The sequence below is a fragment of the Peromyscus californicus genome, unplaced genomic scaffold (assembly GCF_007827085.1).
Source record: "Peromyscus californicus insignis strain IS unplaced genomic scaffold, ASM782708v3 Scaffold_1__1_contigs__length_55948999, whole genome shotgun sequence".
NCBI lineage: Eukaryota > Metazoa > Chordata > Mammalia > Rodentia > Cricetidae > Peromyscus > Peromyscus californicus.
In genome coordinates this window covers 21,473,909-21,494,198 of record NW_026294492.1, presented here as the reverse complement: position 1 = coordinate 21,494,198, position 20,290 = coordinate 21,473,909, and the positions used below count along the sequence as shown (strand labels likewise).

The 20,290-nt window shown below is 44.3% G+C and overlaps 1 protein-coding gene across 2 annotated transcripts in view; it reads right to left on the bottom strand.

Moving 5' to 3' along the window:
- The window catches only part of Babam2 (BRISC and BRCA1 A complex member 2), a 376,695-nt gene that overhangs the window by 63,926 nt on the left and 292,479 nt on the right, over window positions 1-20,290 (bottom strand). For both annotated transcript variants that reach the window (XM_052746193.1, XM_052746194.1), the window contains 3 exons: window positions 15,313-15,412; window positions 12,206-12,276; window positions 9,086-9,168 (listed from right to left, as the gene is read on the bottom strand). In XM_052746193.1, the coding sequence (XP_052602153.1) occupies window positions 9,086-9,168; window positions 12,206-12,276; window positions 15,313-15,412 (254 nt within the window). The remainder of the gene's footprint in view (window positions 1-9,085; window positions 9,169-12,205; window positions 12,277-15,312; window positions 15,413-20,290) is intronic.

The window sequence follows — 20,290 nt, the reverse complement described above, 5'->3', positions numbered from 1 at the left end:
TAAAAACTGAGGAAGGATTTCAACTGATCCTTCCCATTTCATGAATGAACTTATTCGGACAGCTGGCACACAAAGAGCTGTTCAACAGCACTGGACACTAGGGAACGCAAAGAAAGAATCACAGGACAGTGTCACATGACCCACTGTGACTAAAATTAAAGACCGAGAGTAGCCAAAGCTGGAAGGGATGTGGAAGAACTCAAACACTCACATACTCTTAGGAACACCATAGAGTCACACGCCTTTACAACAGAATGGTGGTGGATTACTGAGTTAAACATACACTTACTGGATGACTCAGCATCCCTACTCCCAGAGTTAACCAAACAGAACTAAAAGTGTATGTCAAAACAAAGACTTTCCCTTAAATTATATCCAAGGAGCACTGTTCTTAATCACCAGATATTGCAAAGAAACAAGACTCATTATGTGGGGTGGAATAGTACTCAGTAACAAACAAGAATGAAACACCGATACACAGAACAGACGTCAAAAACATACGACCTAACAGAAAACCAATACAACATTATATCCTGCATGGCTCCACTATAAAGCAAGTATTACAAATTCTATAGTAACAGAACTGCTGACCTACATGCTCTCTAACTGCTAAGAATTCTATTCAAAACTGGCATAAAGATTAATGGCTCATATTCTAAACAAGGTAATCAAATACTCTCTGGGTGGTCAGGTACTCTCTAGATGGTCACATAAGATTTTGCCTCTTTTATGGGTGAGGTGATGTTCTTGACAGTTTCTTATCTAAGCTTATTAACCACACTTTGAAAAGGAAAATGGATAGTGATGTCTATTACTTGGGGCCACAGCTCTTCTTCACTGATGCTTCTGAGATTCAGGGACCCTGACTGTTTTGGATCCTGATCTGAACAAGCTAACTGTAATGATAATACATTTGAGGGGTTGGAAAGATGGCTCAGTGGTTAAGAGTAACTACTCATCTTTCCAGAGGACCTGGGTTCAATTCTTAGCACTTACATCAGGCAGCTTAAAACTTCAGGAACTCCAGTTCCAGGGGATCTAACACCTTCTGAACTCTGTGGTCACCGGCATGCATACAGTGCACATAAACGCATGTGGGCACACGTGTGTGTGCACACAAAAATCAACCTTTCTAAAAAGAAAGTATGCTTGAGACAAACAGGGAAGCTCAAAGGCAGACTGGGAATTTTCTGACATCAAAGAATTAGATATAAGAGTGTATGGTGCATATACTGTCTTTAAAAATCACTACCGTGAGAGACACACACAGATACATATGAGAGTTTTTATAGGTGAAAAGAGAGGTTTTACACTTGCTTCAAAATAGTCCAGAAAATTCTAAAAGCAAATTGAGACAGGGCCTCACTTAGTCACTGTCCAGGTTAGCCTTGACTGCACTCTGTCCTGGATCCTTGGTATGTACTGTGGATCTTTCCTGCTTCAGACCCTCAAAGTAGCTGGACTATAAGCTGATACCACTAGGGCTGGCAGTGATTTTCTAAATTTGTGATTACATGTATATTATGGGGGTGGGGCGTGCACACAAGGAGGTTAGAGGAAAACCTTTGGGAATCAATTCTTTCCTTCCACCATGTGGAGATCAAATTCAGGTGGTTAGGCTTGGTGGCAAAGGACCCTTTTATCTGTTGAGCCATCTTACTGGGCCAATGTTCTTGTTTGTAAAGAGTTATGGGCACTCACGGTAGATCTAGCGCACAGAACTGTTTGCATTGTACTTAGTTAATAAAACAATGGTGAGTGTGTAAAAGGGCATGCACTTTGCTACGGTTTAACTCCTCTTGTCCGGGACCAGGAGGAATCCCACATCCGCATCACCTCCCGGGCTTGGATGGGCACTGGATCTTACAACCCTCTTTAGACTCTGTATGAGAAACCATCATTAGCCACAGTTACTGTCTAAGCCGAGTTTCTGATAATCTGTTGCCTGTTAATTCTCTCACCAAACCAAGCACTTTGTTCCTTTAGTGGTCAGAGTGAATTTTTATCTCAAGCTTGCATAGTTATGTCCCTGTGGAGGAGATTATAGCTGGACAACCTGCCACCATTAAGGAGCAACTCTGGCTTCAAGCTCGATGCCTTCAGCTGGGAGTGTCAACTCTGCAGAGGTCCACGCACATTCTTCAGAAAGGAGAGGAAGCGGCCACTTGCAGGGCTTGACACTGACATTCTGAAGGAGTTCGAAAGTTGTCACACATCCCTGGGGACACTGCCAATGGATTATCTGGAGCAGTGTCATAATGTAGTCACGGCTCAGTTTTGAGACTGAAATCCTAGCTGTCGAGGAATCTTGCTATGCCACAGTTTTGTCCTTTGCTCCTCAGGGCAAACTAGTAACTGCCCATAGAAGGGTGCTGGGAGGCAGAAGTATCATAAGATATGCGAAGTTCTGTTCAGTGACTGGGGCACAATGCACCTGCAGTTTCTGTCAACAGTGATGACTATTAATTACTGTCAACAGCTGCAGTTTTGTACCAAAAAATGCCTCCTCACCAATGTAGGTAGTTCTTAATGTTAACTATACAACTAGACCAAGACTGTAAGGTACCCTGTAAGTGGCCTTCCTTCTCCCACTGAGTAGGAGGCCCTCTTTGGTTACAATTTGTTAATTAGAAAGCGGCTGAGCACATTCTGAAGTGAAAAATCACTGAAACTTTTCAGGAACTTTGATCAGAACAACTCACTTTTGAAATTACTTTATTCCAATAATTACCATGGAGGAGAACTGTGCCATGGGCACAAGAGGGTAACGAGAAAAAGGATCACTGCATTGACTGTGGGTCTGATCCATAGCTCCCTCCCCACTGGACAGCCCCTTCGATCGCTAAGAAAGGTGTCATGTAAGTCCGAGGACTCACAACAAAGAGAATATGGCCAAGGAAGATTTGTGAATGAAAATTTCAACCTAGTGTCAGAAGGTGCAAACAGGCTTTTGAAAGTGAACTCTAAAGAAGACGGAGGTTTCAGTTTGAGTCAAACTATTGACGGTGGTTGCCAAAGGGCCAGAACTCTGAGCCAAGAACCTTCTGAGGAAGGCATGTGGCATGTGTAATCGAAAGATGAAGACGGCCTGGGCCACCATCAGCTTCACAGAAGTCCTGGCTAAAAATGAATCAAAATGTCTGAAGTACTGAAAGGACCCAGGAGTTCTCCTGATTAAAACAAGGAGACATTAGAGAGATTTCTGTAGATGGTCTCCACATTCTTTATCATTTTGAACAATAGAAGGAACAGTTCCGCTTCTCACTAATAATCAACTAGTTCCTGTCGCTCTGATAGTTATAGATACTAAAAATGATTATATTAAACAAAGAATCTCTCAGATAAGAGGTAAACACGACAATCTTACAATAACACTATGGTTTAAGAGTTTTGGTTTAAAGTCATTTCTAATACACACCACTGTGGTTCCTAGCTTCAGTCACTTTACCAATTCTGATTTGTTCAAATATATTCATTAACATACATGAAACAAATATACTTTTTTGGATACAAAAAGAAACTCATTTCTGAGAAACACCACAGTTTGGGGTTTACTGAACTACCTAGTAGCCAACTTTCCTTGCTGCCTGCTAGATTATGCCACAGGCACACTGCTTCTGCAGCAGGGGCAGTGTGCTCAGGAAGTGGCCACCGAGAGGATGGCTTGACTCTTAGTGGTCGGTGACAGTGTGACCCCATCCAAGTAACTTCCTGGCTTATCCTAGGAATCATGCAGCTTGACATAATCGGAGCTTGGAAGGGGCATTTGCAGCAATTACAAGCCTCTGGCTCTTGCTAACAATTTTCAAAAGCTCTCTTGATTTCTAAGTTATTGGCCTCCGTTAAGGAAAGAATTGTTTCAATGAGTAGCAGAATTAGTGTGAAGTTGCCAGTTTTCTCTGGCTTCATAAATATTAAGCACTGCTAGAGAATAAACCCTTTGAAAAACAATATGACTGACTTCTGTTCTTAATATAAGCTTTGGAGCCACAGAAGAAAGAAGAATGGATGTATGAGTGGGAAATACAGACACACGGAGAAGACAGCTGACGAACCTTATCATTAAGAAGGAAGGGAGGGAGGGAGGGTGGGAGGGTGGGAGGGAGGGAGGGAGGAAGGAACCAGAGCAAGAAACTCATCATTCTATAGACCCAATGAACCCGCTACCTACCTGCATCCCCCCCTGACAATTGCGGGGAAGTCAGAGCAGCCCAAGTCCCATGAGAGGACACAACCATGTCCAAGAGGACCCTGGCTCTTTGCTTTCACAATGAGACTGGTATAGCAACCACAGACATCGACAATGTTGTACTTACAGTTAACATTTATGACACACGGGGCAATTACTAGCACGAACAATGTGGGGGAAGCAAAGCCGCCACATCCTACTAGCATTCAGTCATTATTAATCTGAAGTAGACTGTGTCAAGCCAAAGATGCACATGAAAACCTTGACAACAAACTACTAAGAAAGTATCTAAGCAACAGCAACCACAAAAAGAAGCCCCAAATGCATCCCCCATTGTGCCCCAGCCTAGAGGTTCAAGTTCTTGGCTGCCTGGGGGTTTCCGCAGAATCTCCTTTCCCAGAACGCTTTTTCCTTGGCTTTTCAATGGTCTGCCCACTAAGGTCTTGAGTGAACTGTCACCTCTAGGAGAGATCATTCTAACCATACTGAAAGACTGCTTCTGAGGACCCAACTCTGTGCTGTCACAGTACTGGTGCCCATCTGAAATGGATGCACTCATATGAGCCTTACAAGCATTACTTTATTTTTTACATCACTGACATACAAAAGGTGAGTCAGAATACTGTGGTAAAGCAGCATACAATTGTGTTTCGCCTTTACCTGATTTTATCAACTAGACGGGGGCTGGCACACTGTTCCTGAAAAGGGTCAAATGGTAAAGATTTTAGGCTTTGTAGACCGTTCACCATCTCCATTGCACATTCTTTCCCTTCTCTTTTTCTTCCTAACAACTTTGTAAAGACATGAGCACTCTTCTTGGTTTATCCACTACATGGAAACAGGCTGTGGCCTGTAGGCTATAGCATTCTATTTATGTATTTCTTTTTTTTAGGTATAAGTGCTCTGTCTGCATGCATGTCAGAGAGGGCTTCAGATCTCATTACAGATGGTTGTGAGCCACACCATGTGGTTGCTGGGAATTGAACTCAGAAACCCTGGAAGAGCAGCAAGTGCTCTTAACCGCTGGGCCATCTCTCCAGCCCGGCTATAGCATTCTACCTACTCTGCTATACTACTATGTGCACCCTAAGACCAAGCCCGAGTTATTTACTTCTATCCCAAGAATACCTACCATCGTACTGAACACAAAGAAAATGCAAACATAGCTAACCTTATAAACTATGGAGAAAGAGAAGAGAAAAATGAACAGATTGGGGCTGACAGGCAGTTGCTAGGGAGATACAGCACATTGTCCAGGCCAGATCAACAGGGGTTTATGGATACCAGGAAAAGACAGCTTGCCACAGTCATGGGTTCCACCCGCTTCTGCCTTCAGGTCCTGGATCTCAACTCTGCCACCACGGGCCACACGCTGGTGCTTGCTGCTGCCTGGGGCCCATAAAGAGAGGAAGTCGATTCTTCAGGGCTGCTCGTACTCTGTGCCATTGCCGGGCCTTGCTATAATGGCTCTCTCAAAATCAGCATTCTGACAAACTGCTGGCTTGTGGGTATCATCTACCTCCAGAGGTAAGAATAACCTGGCAGACACAGATGGACCTGCCCAACCACTTTAAGAACTTCCCAAACAGGAGGAAGCAGTTTCTCCTGATGTGGTGTGATTCCAGACACTGATCAAGGATGAAGGGAGGAAGGAGCGAGGGGCTAGGATGCTGCCCAGCCATACTCAGAAGTACAAGAATACCAGGGTGCTGCAGCACTGCCTGGGGAGCCAGGAGTGTGGAGAGCACCTCTTCTAAAGGCATTCTTGCAACAGTCTGAGGTCAGCACCATCTGGGGCAGGAGAGAGGTGCCTTTCCTCTGGCGCCCCCAAGTTAGCACCAGCAGCCGCCCCACTGGCACTGGCTTGCTGGGCTGGGAGAATGCAAGGACAGAGAGTGGGGCAGAGATGCCAGCTCGTGTCCTGCCAGGGCTTCACCCTCAGTGACGCTCTGGAGCCGCCCACGGGAGGCCGGCTCTAGCTGGAGGCACTTCCTTCCTCCTCTTTCACATGTTGAGATCCCAGAATAATTCACTGCAGTGTTCTTTGTCAAGTCCCTGCTACCCCGTAGTCTCCCCACCCCATCTTTATAGAAGAAAAAGAAGAACAAATGGTCCCCTGGGCGTCGTAACCAAGCAAGCAGATGCTTCCAAAGGAAGGTAAGTGTCAGATGCGCAACCGTATGACTGAGGAAAACACATTATCTAACTAAGCTCCACTGTGCTGCAGCAGGTCCTATGTCTTAGATAAGAAGGAGGCAAAAGGATGCAAATGATGTACTTAAAAGCAGGCTGTGAGTTAGGGGTGGAGCAGGGGACAGCATCCAAGGCCCTTCATTTACAGACTGTCCCTATGGCTGTGAGTTAGGGGTGAGCAGGGGACAGCATCCAAGGCCCTTCATTTACAGACTGTCCTTAGCTGCCAGAAGAGCCAACAGTGTGTGGGCCGTGACACTAAGGGACAAGGAATGAACAGCCTGGGGAGGAGAGGAATGACAGTTTGGGGGAACACTTTGGAAAAAAGCCAATGAAACCCCAGGTTTTAATGCAGCCATTCCAAGGGGTGCCTGAGGAGTGTTTCTGAAGAAGGCAGGTCATAACTAAGGGAAAATGTGGCGGGGACACAATTTTGGATGTCCTACTCAGCAAAGCTAAGATAGATGGAGAAGGAGTCATAAGAAATACTGGATACACAATGTCAGGGAGACGATATTCTGCAGGAAACTCAAAAGCAGGAGTAATTACTCCGAATACTGAGGTACTGACAGAGTTGGCAGGAGCCACATGCAAGTGTTCTTTTAGACTGAATATCACTGCAAGCGATGATTTCCCCCCAGTAACCAGCGCTTGACATGGTTTGTCTCTCTAGGAGTCCTGTGCTGGATGTCTGGTTCCCCAGGGTGCAGAATCTTTGAGGTCAGGCCTACAGAAGTGTGGCTGAGCACTGGGTTCCGTGTTGGGAGGGATTAGTACCATTCTCATGGGAATGAATCATTTTGAAGCTAAGTCACACATACATGGGAACCTCTGAATGCAAGCAGGTTCTTTTTCTATTTTGCTGCCATATTGTGACCCAGCCAAGAGGCCTGGAATAAATCGCAAGACTCTGGACTTATGAAACTATGAGTTATACAAACCACTTTTCTTTATAAAGTACCTAGCCTCGGGCATATTGTTAGAGCAACAGAAAGAGGACTAATACATGCCATTTTTGAGTTGCCTGCTGAGAAAAAGATTAGGACTGAAGAATGTTAAGAATGAATTTTTTCCTTTGCGTCTGATATGGTTTACCACCAACTGAAAAAACCATGACTAGGAAACAGGAGTAAGTTTCCGGAACAAGATGTGCACTGTTAGGACACTACAAGATGAAGGAGCTGTTGAGGTAGTCCTTCAATCTACCACTGGGCTGTCTGTCCTCAGTCACTCTGGGGGCATCTGACAACCATCACCACAAGGTGCAGACTCCCGTGGATGAGTTAGGCTGGGGCAATCCCATCAGGCAATGCTTCCAAGTCAACTGAAGCAGCAATCGGGATCTGGGTATCAGGTAAGAAAAGTAGTGATTTTGAGGCTCCCTTTCCTAGTGTACTTTTTACTGTGGGCTAAATTTCATACAGTGATGTTTCCCCTCCACCATGCACATTCAAAAAAACCAAAGCAGAAGGAAGCTTGACCTAGTGATTTGAACAAGGTGTAGTTGGAAGCACTCCCAAGCTGGAGCTCTCTCTTTCCAATTCTGTTTATCTGCACACATAATTAATACAAAAAAAATGCCTTTTCCAGATTTAATACTTGAAAAAAATTGCCCTAATGTAGAATGAGCTCCCACGCAGGAGCACAGTGTAAAGTACCATGCAGGCTGGGATGGCTGGGTAACACTGAGAAGGAAGAAGATCCATTCTCAAATGCATAGCCTGCTCTCCACAGTCTCTGTGAGGTATGTCAGCAGCAGGCTCGATGGGGAGGCTTTCTTCCTATCTTATGGACAGTTAGGGGCTTTAAAAACCCCAAGGTCAATATCTGCACACTGTCTGACACTATATACAGGGCCGAAGAATCCCTTCCTAACATGGTCTAATGAGGGATCAGGAAGTTCTGCCTCGGAATGAAGCCAGCTCAACCCCTTTGCTTTTGTCCTACCTCAGGCTGGAAAAGCTGGAACTCCTTGGTCATTGACTTTAGCAGAAATATTATACACCAAATTGCTGAGGAACAGAGGGCTTAGTTGAACTGCAGCCTAAACCTGATGCCACAGGCCACTGGCCCCTCTACAGCAAAGAAATACGATGTAAACCACCCAGAGGAGAAAGCTAGACCAGTGGTCACTGACCCACTAATGACTGATTATATAACAATCATTTACATATGACCTCAATGTGGAAAGCCACCAAGAAGGGCTGACGGGGATTTGCAGAACACTCCTCCTTTATGTTCTATGTCACTTTTATTAGCCAAAGTCAAAGACTTCCACTCACTAATGACCAGAAGATCAAAGCAAGCCCGCTTGCAGGAATCCTAGAAGTTTGGAGACGTGACACTGACTGGGTATGTTTTTTGTGACATTTTGTACTCTGTCATTTTCTGTTGTGAGAGGCTGCCCTGGGACACATGGACATTAGGACGTTTAGTTGGTCACTGAACCCCTCATTCACTTGTGACAGTAATCAATGTTTTCAGACATCATCAGATGTCTTCTGTGGGGAAACATGGCCCTAGCGGCAAGAAACAATGTTTTTTTTTTTTTTTTTTTTTTTGGATAAAATTTCTTGTTATGACCTCAATATAAATATACACATGTTCGAATAGAAAGGGCCACATTGGAACACCAAAGGTTCTCACCCTGATTAGTACAGTAGACCATCTCTAAGCAGATACACATAGCAAAAGTATACTCACTGTGTACAAGGAAACAAAAATCTTTCCACATCAGCAGCAGAGTAAGTTTTGTGAAGCCTTCTGCATCGTATTCCACGACACCACTAAGTAAGAAAACACACACACAAACCCTCATGAAAATAAGGTTCAACAGCAACAGGACTAAGTTGAGACTATTTACAAGGCAACTGAACCACAGATAGACGTAAGCCATGCATGCATCATCAAGGAGGGGCTAGGGTTTGGAATGAGAGTACCGAGGTTCGGGTCATAACCTTGCCATTTGCTATAGCTCATGACCCCACTCAAATCTCTTAACCTGTGGAGACTTAACTTCCTCATCCAGCAGGAAATTATGCTATTGGTAACATTTTAAGAGTATTGTGAAAAAACAATGAAGATAAACCACAAAATGGAAACACCCGTCATCAGTTATGTGTAAAGAGACAATCTAAGAAACCAATCAGCTGGGTATGATGTCTCGTGCCTTTTATCCTAGCACTTGGGAGGCAGGGGCAGGTGGACCTTTGGATCTCTGTGAGTTCAAGGCCAGTTTGCTCTGCATCCCTAGTTCCAGGCTGGCCTACAAGGTAGGACCCTGTCTCAAAATGAAACAAAATTTAAAATGAAACCAGGTCACAGATGACATTGCAATACCAAATGTCACCTGACTACCTGGACAGTGAGCTTAAGTCTCACTTTACGCAGGGACTAACCAGAGGCGACACTGACAATCTAATTTGGGATTGTACTGGAATTCTTGCATTGGTACCCTGGCTCTGTCTTCCCAACAAAGCAGCAACGTCAGTGGGCAAGTTCTAATGGGGTGTCAAGGGACAACCGCTCCTGACTTGCTGAGGGGGCTGGCAGAACCTGGTCGGCTCACCTCATCAATTTCCCACAAGAATGGAGTGGTAAAGGATGTTGTCACCAAAGTGTGACAATACTAAGCATGTACTGGGGACAGGAAAGTACTCATTCACACAAGGGAGTCTCTGAAGTCTCTGAAGAGATCCCTTCTTCCCGACTGATCAACGATAATGATGTTTCCCAGGTTAATACTGGGACATTCCGGGAAACATACAGGAACTAAGATCCCAAAGATCAGGTGACTTGCTCAAGGATGGTGTGTCTATCATTCAGATCTGACTTAAGCCAACAATGCTGCCTTATGAATGGATAATTAACCCAATATTGTAACCATGGGGTCTGAACTCTTTAGCCCTCATACCTCATAGGCAAAAACAAAGTATAATGCCTTTTGTGCCTAAGCATATAATATGGTAATACAGTGGTAATCATTTGTAATTTAGTAACTACATACAGGTAATACTATATTATATACTGTGCATAATATGCAAAGTGTTTATTAAAAAGAATGACATTGAAAAGCAAATATAAATTCTCTTTCCTATTTTTCTTATACCCCAATGGATATGTGTAACCTTTGGGGTGTGTACACTCCATTCTGAAGATGACTGAACTAGTTTCTTCATTTTCAATCACATACGCTAAAGATAATCTACTCAAAATTTAGAGCAATAATGTCATTACCACTACTGTATAAAAAGTGCTCTTTCAAAATGTTCATCAGGAAAGCTGAAAGTAATTTTGGCTATGAAAGACTTATGTGAAAGACAGCCATGCTGCTCGGTATCGACACTTTATTCAGGATAATGAAAACCGTCGTAATAGTTACCGAGAGAATTGCTTGGCAGTGTCCCAGGAGTCAGATTTTGCTCATGACTATGCTACAGTGTGAACGCTTTACTCTTACTTTCTCTGCTTTTACTTGTTTACTGGGTAAGTCATTTTTATTTATTTATTTATTTGAAATAGGAAGTTTGTGTTTCTGTTTATGTCTTTCAATTATTTTCCAGTCATTTCTGAACTAAGAAGCAGGGCCCTGAAATCTCCAGCACAAACACCGGGCAGGGGGCTCCACCTTCAGAGGCTGTAAAGAAAACACACTGGTGCCCCGACTGTGCTGAGCCCTAGGGGGAGCTTCTAGGACCCCTGACAGTACTTAGAAGAAACAGGGCTGCAAACAGCATCGCTTCTGGCATCCAGAGGGAAGGGCAAATGCACACGGCAGCAGTGGGAAGAACACTCCATGCTTGGCGAGCAGTCAGACGCTCCCCACCTGCCTCCTGGGCCATCTTCTCACCCCTCTGCAGTATAACTCATCACGGTTAGGTGTAACATTAGGTGCCCTTCCCGAATCTGTGAGGCACTAAGGGTGGTAGGGTCCTGTAAGGAGAACCAGATCCTGGGGAGATACGATTCCTGCCTTGCTGGCCCCTCTTCTAGTGAAACTTCACTGGCTCACTAACCTTCCAAGTCTCAGGGCTACCTGCGATAAAATGTGCTTATCAAGTGCCTGAATGAACCATCCTTGATGTCCATCACCAGCTGAATGGACAACCAAAATGTGGTACACACAGACAATGGATTTCATTCTTCTTTATGGCACTTGTAGGAAAACGGACAGAACTGGAAATCATTATGTTAAGCGAAATAAAGCAGACTCGGAAAAGACAAATACCACATGTTTTCTCACATATGTGGAATCTACTTTCAAATATGTGTGTGTAGGTCATGAGAGTAGAGAGAGCCGCCTAAGAAGGGAGGAGTTTATGAGGAAGGCTAGGGTACTGGAATCCGTGAGACAGGAAAGTAAAGGGGAGACTATCTGGGAGGAAGAAGGGTCAGCAAGAGACACAGGGGACATGGGCAGGGTATTTAGAGGAAGGACAAGAACAAAGGAGAATGACATGTGTATGGAAAATGCCAGAATGAAACCCATTACTTACATGCTAACTTAACAATTAATTTTAAAAAAGCATAGAAAAAAGGCCCTGTTGGTCACCTCCAGACAACTAGAAGGCAATGGGGGTGAAGGTGCAGTACAAGCTCCCCAAAAAACAGGCTTTCCACCCACGATGGCTGCAGAGACCACCGTGATGGCTGTGTTTGGCAGAGGCATACACACTTGGTTCTATTGTTTGCTAAAGGATGCTAAAAGCTAAGGCAGCCCGGCAGCTTTAGGGTGAGCACCAAAGCCAGAAGGTCACAGAGAAGGCCCCACACATGAGAACCAAGTGCACTGCTGGGACATGGTGTAGACAAGGCAGAACTTACGTGCCAAAGTGACTGAGGAAAGCAGCGATATACTCTCTTCTTTTGTGATATCCTTGAATCACATACTGTACCTGGAACGGGAACCCAAGACCGAGAATTAGTGCAGAAAGATTGAAAATGCTCTATTATAGAAAACTGGAAAGATCAGGAGAAGCAGAAGGAGCAGGGAAATGAACACTCACATTCCCACCCTACATTCAACAACGGTGAGTATTTTGCCTAGCTGCTTCCTCCAGCCGTCTACCTACCTATCTATCAACCTATCAATCAATCTTGCTGAAACATTTCAAAGGAAATTAGAGACATCCTGATGGTTCACCCCAAATACTTCATTTAATATGCAACTCCAAAAGAATCAGACATTCTCCTTAGGAAGCCATAAATACAGTTGTCACACCCACCAGGTTTAATGAGCATTCCGATGTCATCTGCTACCCTGTCCATGTTCAGCTTTTCTTCATGGCCTCCAAAACATTGTTCCCCAAACTGTATAATTCAGGATTGGATATGCTGTTTATATTTTTAAAATATTTTAATCACATAATAACAGCATGTATATCTTTTTTGTGTGTGCGTGTGTGTGTGTCCACACAAACAGGCATAAATGGTATTGCCTTTCAAAGAGATTGGGTTAATGGTCTTATAGATTGTCTCAGTTTTCTGTTTCCTTTATTGTCTGTATTTTCCTATACATTAGAAGCTAGAGCTAAAGGTATGATTAGACTGGATTAAAGGGTTTTGGCAAGAAATTTTCCTAGGTGATATTGGCTTCATCATTTGGGAAAATCACTCCATTGTAGAGGGACGCTCTTCCTTGCCATAGTGAGTGTATGTCATAGTATACACACAAAGACACACCCCCCACTTCTCAGTGCGAGCATTCTGCTAATGTATCTCTCAAAGCATGGGAAGACTTGGTTCCCCATCAGTCATTCACTTAATGGGTTCAATATCAATTGGGAGATTCTTCTCTGAATTATTTCATTTGGGGTTGAGAAATGGTGAGCTAAAAAAGTTCTATTATTCCTTTTGTATTTATGAGCAGACATTCTTTATAAAGCGATTTCGTCAAGTGGGGGCTTTTTGGTTATCTTGAACTCCTATTGAAAGGGTAAGATAAAATTAAAAAGGTAAGAGAATGCCTAATTTCTTCAAAAATCTTAATATTCAAATGAGAAGTATTATAATGGGTGATTTTATTTTGCATTTTTGTATATCCTTGTTAGCATAAAAATGACAATTTCTACAAAAAAAAGTTAAATCATTATGCTAGGTAGCCGAAAGTAAGCTAGTTATACAATAGCTTCTACCATAAAAACACATTCTTTATAATGGTCTCATTGTGGCTGAAAGAAATGATGACAGACCCCCCCCCCAAAAAAAAACCCCTGTTTTTATTGGCCGTAGCCACACTGCATTCCCATGGCTAAGAAGAGCTCAAGATAAAGTACTCAGCATAACCTTGACACAAGTGTTCCTGATAGCCAGGCTCTACCTTCGAAAAGTAAAACAATTCTATTTATATAATAGCGGTTTATGTCAATTTACAAAAACAAGGCTTACTTTGCAGGCTTAATGCAAGATCAGATGTTATTTTCAGAAAAGAAAAACAGATGATAAGTTTGCTTAAGTGGCTTTGTTTAAAAAAAGGATGAAAACAGTTCTGTGTACTTGATTTTAAAAACAGAAAAGCATTTGAACAGAAACCCACAACAAAACTGGCTATAAAGATAGATTCCGATGTAATTATGGAAACTCATTTGAAGAGACTGCTCCTAAAAGCAGCCCATGCTGTCCTCGTTTAGAACAAACAGAAGAACACCAATTTTAAAGACAAGTAAAATTAATGAAAGGGAACCAGATAAGAAAAACACTGATTCTTATATTTCTGAGAAAACGATATTCTAATTTTTTTTTTTTTTTGAGGAAAATGTGTGACTAGAAATTAATCTCAATTGGGGAGCTTTAAAAAGGCTTTTCTTCTCAGTTCTGGAAGACACAATTTACATTTTTCTCTGGAATTCTGGAGCACAGATTTGAAGGCAGTGCAAAGCCCCAGAATGTAAATAAGAGTCCTGCCCTCTACTCTGGCTTGGAGGGGAACCGTGAAGGGAGGAGGGACCTTGTCTCAGCAGAAGCCACCACTCCAAGAAGCTAAGTGCCTTGGAATCTGGGCCAGTCCCACACGTTGTAGCCTCGCCAGATTTTAGTTTCCCTGACATTTAAAAATTAATACTGAAGCCTCTGAAATATCATTGTTCTTTAAAAAATATGTCCTATAGAGAGATGAACTATCTTCTGAATGAGAGAGATAAACAAAAGATCTGTTTTCCCAGCCAATATGAACGAGTCAACAGGAGCAAAGAAAATAACACTTTGGCAATTAAGCCAACTGAGTCACGGTCCATGTGGGATGGGAAAGAGCCAGGACTACCAGTGCGTTAATATCTCTAGTGTTCAGCTAAATAGATTGGCTAGGCATTAACAAGTATATGCTCACACTTTTGGGAAAAAGTTGCCTACCACCACTACAGTAAACTCAGCTATACGCTTCTGAATACAGCTAAGGGGAAACTTCAGCTGATCCGATCTGGTGGGGAGAAGACCGGCTGACCCGGAACTCTTGCCCCTAGAGGAACAAAAACTCTGGTCAACTGCTTCCAGGCATGACAAGAATGAAGGACAGACAATTAATTAATGGGTGAGATAAGAAAGCAGAAGGAAATGAAGGCTGGTGTAAAGAATCATCCTGCCATGGGCTGGCCGTGGACATGTGTGTACACCAGATGACTGGGGAGAAGGGGGTTCACAAACGTAAAACCCTAAGAAGACACAAGACGCACCAAAAATGTAGGCGATACGGGCCTTCGAAGAGTTGACGGAAACTGCCATTAAAAAGGGGAAGAGATGAAGATAAGAGGTGGAAGCCGGGTCCTCAGAAAAGGGAAAGGAGGAGGAGGAACAGATGAGCTGTCCTTCAGAGTAGGCCAGGCAGAGGCTGAAGGCAAAGGGGCGGGTGAGGTGCGGCAACCCTGATTTGACAGCTGTAGCCGCGTTCTGGAGGAGGGACTCTCACGAGACACAGGGGTCAGGGGACTTGCCTTTACCTTGTTGGTGAGCAGGTGGCACACTTGTGGCACATAATCAATGAGACATCCTCCTCCTGGAAAGGCGGGGATATGAAGAGCCGAGGAGCCTCCGAGGGCACTGAAAAGACAAGAGCACAAGGAACTTGTCTTAGAGTCGAGGCGACATAGGGCATGGTATCCCGCAGACTTGGCATCTCATCATGGTCCGGCCGCCAGCTGACTTGGGTTAATGAGGTTGGAATATGAGCATCAAATGTCTGTATTTTAATTCATTTTGTTGCACTAATAGGTCACACAACTGAACATCCTGCAGATGATGTCACACAGCAGTACATATCTGCCACTTCTAACTGGCTCAGGGGCACATCTCACTTTCATACTCCACGTTGTGCCAATTTAGTGCTGGACAAAGACAAGTTGTTCATCAAACCCCTGGCCTGACAGGGAACTGACAGCCAGTTCTAGAGTTCATCAGCTTTGACCTGTGCATTCTAAAAGACATCCAAGACAAAGAGATGGGAACAAACAGGCTGATCCAATCAATAATCTGATAGTCAGCCTTGATTCTGAAATAGTCGCCAGAACTTTCACACGGGTGAGACTCTTTCCACAGAAATGAAGTGCATAATGATAAAAAGAAACAGTTCAGAAATTTACAATGCGGATTTCATTTATCACCCTCAATCTTTCCTGCTGCCATTTTTTCATTTTATTTTAATGTATATATTTCTATACTGCCCTTAAACTCCCCCTGTAATATGTTGGGAAATAAAACAAAATACCCCAGGCCCTTAATGCTGTGATCATTTCTTGTATGAGTTCCAGCTCCAATGCTGTGAATGAATGTCACAGTAACTACCTGCAAGCTCCTTTCTAGAGAGTGGAGGGCAGGGTGACTCAGTCTAGGGCCATGACACAGAGAACACACTGAACTCGAAATCCTTACTCCACTGACTGCAGATTTCTGAAATTCATTTTGCTGGTAAAGATGAATTTTATGTTTGCTTTTGGGGATGAGAAATCCCAACAAACAAAGGGCAGGTGGTGTGAGGAGGTCGGAGAAGGAGTGCAGATACTCAGCCCTCACTTGGTTGACTCAGAAGAGGACTGAGAACTGACAGCAGCCCGTGCCCTGGTACCCACCGACAGGTCATCTATGTTCCACAACTGTCCAGGACCAGGAGGGCCAGGGCTTCTCTCACTACTGTGAGATGGATACTGGAGTAAGCAACACCCTGTGAACTGGGGACCAGCTTTCTGTCCTTACTTCTAACCCACAAGGCACACTCTCCATCAGGTTCTAATGAGTCCATTAGGTTAGAAAACCAACCGGGAAGAAAGTTCTAGAGGACAAAAACCAAGAGTTCAGTATTTACGATTGAACTTGTGATTACTGGTTAAGTATATATACAAGGTAGAAAACTAAGGTAAATACCAAGACCCGGGCTACTCGCTCCTTACTCAGAGAAATCATTGTTGGTATTACAAAAATTCCAAAATGAGTAAACTAACTTGGACAGTTTCCTGGAATTGACTGCAGTGGGCTTTTGGCTTGTATAAAACATTATAAGATAGATCTTCAAGCATTTGTTAAATTGTATGAAAGGAAAACGGTCTAAGGCCATCCTCTCAATCTCTCTCCTCTCTTCTCCATCTATCTTGATCTCTCTCACATTCCTGTTCTCTCTCCCTCCCTCCCTCCCTCCCTCCCTCCCTCTCTCTCTCTCTCTCTCTCTCTCTCTGCTGGAGTTGTGTCATTCTGAAAAGCAGCCATACACAAAAGCTGCTTGTGGTGGTGAATAGAGACAGAGGTAGGAAGAAATCTAGAGTCTTGTGGCCAGGCCCGTTTCTCTGACTATCAAGAGCCGACACTTGTTGCTATTCCGTCACATCGTCTAATTTTGCCTTCCCTACAACTCAGTGAGGTGAGAACTGCCATAACTTTCTAGGTGAGGAGAGCAAGACTTAGAGGGAAATTACTGAGGTTTGCACAACTAGCCAGTGGTCAACCAAGACTAGACGGCAGGTCTACGTGCCGGTCACTAGCACCCCTGATATTTTTGCTGACATACTTTGCTTCCTGAGAGGAGAGTGAATTTAATCACAAAAGGCTACAGGGTTGGGAAGAACAGTTGGCGTGGCCCCCTACAGTCCTCAGGTCAGGATGTTGATGAGGAGAAAGCTCCTGAGGCACTCCGAAGATCGCTAAAGCAGATACCGCATGGCTCATCTCCCATTGCACTCGTCCGCAGAGCAGGGGGGACAGCGGTCCTCTTCACGTTCATACTTCAGCACTCACCCACATCTCCTCAACAGTCAGACCGGCCTGATTCTGGATGCGATGAACTGATCACTCTTGGTATCTACCTTTGAATCATTTAGCTTGCTGTACTCAGCTAGCTGAAGTCTATCAGGTGTTATAAAAGAGACCTAACTGGGCTCATTTTAAAAGGATGCTTGTGACGGGCGGTGGTGGCGCACACCTTTAATCCCAGAACTCAGGAGGCAGAGGCAGGCGGATCTCTGTGAGCTCGAGGCCAGCCTGGTCTACAGAGTGAGTTCTGGGACAGCCAGGGCTGTTACACAGAGAAATCCTGTCTTGGAATAAAACAAAAGATGCTAGCTTCACCGTGAGTTTAACTCAGGAGTTTCTTAGCGTGTTAGGATACATGACCTAAGATCCAGTATCGCACACCTATAAGTGCTGCTGATTCATACGACAATGCCCACCTCATGGGTAAATATTTAACAGGCTGGTTAGAGCCTGAATGCTGTCCTGATCGTGTGAATAAACAAAGACTGATGCCGTGAAATAAAAACACCATTATATTTTCAAAGGGTGGAAGGTACAAGTAATGGCTTGTGAGCGCCCATTATTTGCTACTGATGAACTATCAATAACAACAACAATAATAATAATGGGCTGAACATATGGAAAACTCACCCTGTGCAGCAGAGACTCCAGGGCTTGCTCAGATCCTGCCAGAGACATGGGGCTGGTGGGAAAAAGGCAGGGCTAAGCCCGGAAGTGGCTACTGTGGGCTGAGTTGGGCAAGTTGCTGCCCCTTCTGATCTCTACAGTGGAGCTCAGAGAGGGGCGGGCGAGAAGGTGAGGACGTGTTGTGGGTGTGGCAGGGCCTGTGGCTGAATCTGGGGGAGGGGTGAGAGGGATGTTTGGATGCAGAAGCATGGAGTCATTTTTCATGGATTACAATGAAACTTGAAGTTAGGTGCTAATTTGTAGAGATGAAACTAAATTGGCATGTATAAATTTGAAAGTCAGAGTTGGAAAACCTTTTCATCCGACAGTTAGTTAAACAGAACAAAAGGCAATCTCCTTAGCTCTAAAAGATGAGCAGAGCAACTGTTTCTGATGAAGATTAATCTATTTCCATGTAAATGAAACTGACGGGGGGGGCCTTCTGTGAACCTTAGTCAGAACGTCTCTCCTACTGAAGACTTGACTGGCTGGCTGCAGTGTGACAACAGAATGCAGGGAGCCAGCCTGTCTGAAAGCCTGACTTAGGACAACGGGGTCTGACACTGACCCCTGATGAAACAGCAACTCCCGAGTAAAATGAAGAAAACATCTTTTAGATGGAGACCAGAATGGTGAGGGATGCACGCTCATCGCTCTCCTCCCTGTAGAGGTCTCTCGACTCAAGCATCTCATCAGCACGACAGAGAGGACGCCACTCTTAAAACAGATCATCTCTCAAGGCATTACGAGGATTAGATTAACAACAGGGCTTATACTAATAGTCGAACAGCACCAAGCACTCCAAAAGAAAATACTAGAATAACTCTGGGCTGAGTATTCATGCCCAGGAGTGAGGACAAGATACTTTCAGGGACACCTGGGACAGCCCCCATGCTCTGATAATGCTCTTGACTTAGGTTCCAAGGGACAGGGAGCTGTCCAGGCTGCCTCCTCCACGGGACAGTTGTGAGGGGTGTGGGAGGATAACGCATGGACATGGGAATTTTCAGGACCATAACCAGGAGACAGGTTGCCTCTAGCTCCAAGCTAAAGGAAAGACAAAGGGTTACTTACTGCCAACAAAGATCAACAGTCTGCTTAACAGTTTAAAGGTGTCATTTTCCCAAATAAACATATGACCAGGTCATCCCAGCAAGTCCCCGTGAGGCAGAGGAATGCCAGGGCACTCCATGGTACCGGAGTGTATCTCCTGGAGGCAGGCCAGGCCAGTCCTTACAAGTCACTGGTGTTTAATGAGTACCTACTTTGGCCAGGCATTCCATAATATCTAAACTCCACAACAACTCTGCCAACCAGACTTAACTAGATCCACTCACAGGTGAGAAAAATGAGGCTCATAGTTTCAGGATCTTATCCAAGAAGACCAACTACAATGCTTGAGCCTGTCCTTCTGGTTCCAAATTCTTTCTGTTTCATTGGGAATTCTTTCATAGGAAGACTCGTCTGTCTTTTGTGTGGGTGTTTTGTCTGCGTGTTTGTTTGTCTGTGTACGAAGTGCATGCCTTGTGCCTGAAGAGGGCTTAGGATCCCCTGGAACTAGAGTTGGTTGTGAGCTGCCATGTGACTGCTGGGAATTGAACCCAGGACCTCATGAAGAGCGGCAAGTGCTGAGTCATCTCTCTGGCCCCAATATTGAATGCTTTACAGATTACTCCCTATTTGATCCCAGCATTCTGAAGGCAGAGGTAGGTGAATCTCTGTGAGTTCCGAGGCCAGCATGATCTACAAGAGAGTTCCAGGACAGCCAGGGCTACAAAGAGAAACCCCGTCTCAGGGAAAAAAAGAAAGATTATTCCCTAAACCTGGTGTGGTAGTTCACTCTGTAATCTCAGGACTTAGAAGGCTGAGGCAGGAGAATCTGTATGAGTTTGAGGTTAGCTGAGGATATATAGTGAGTTCTGGGCAAACCTGGGCTACAGTACATGTCTTGGTCTTGAAGAACACCCCCTCAAGAAAAGTCTGTTCCTTACCTAAACCAGCCATCATATTTATCTA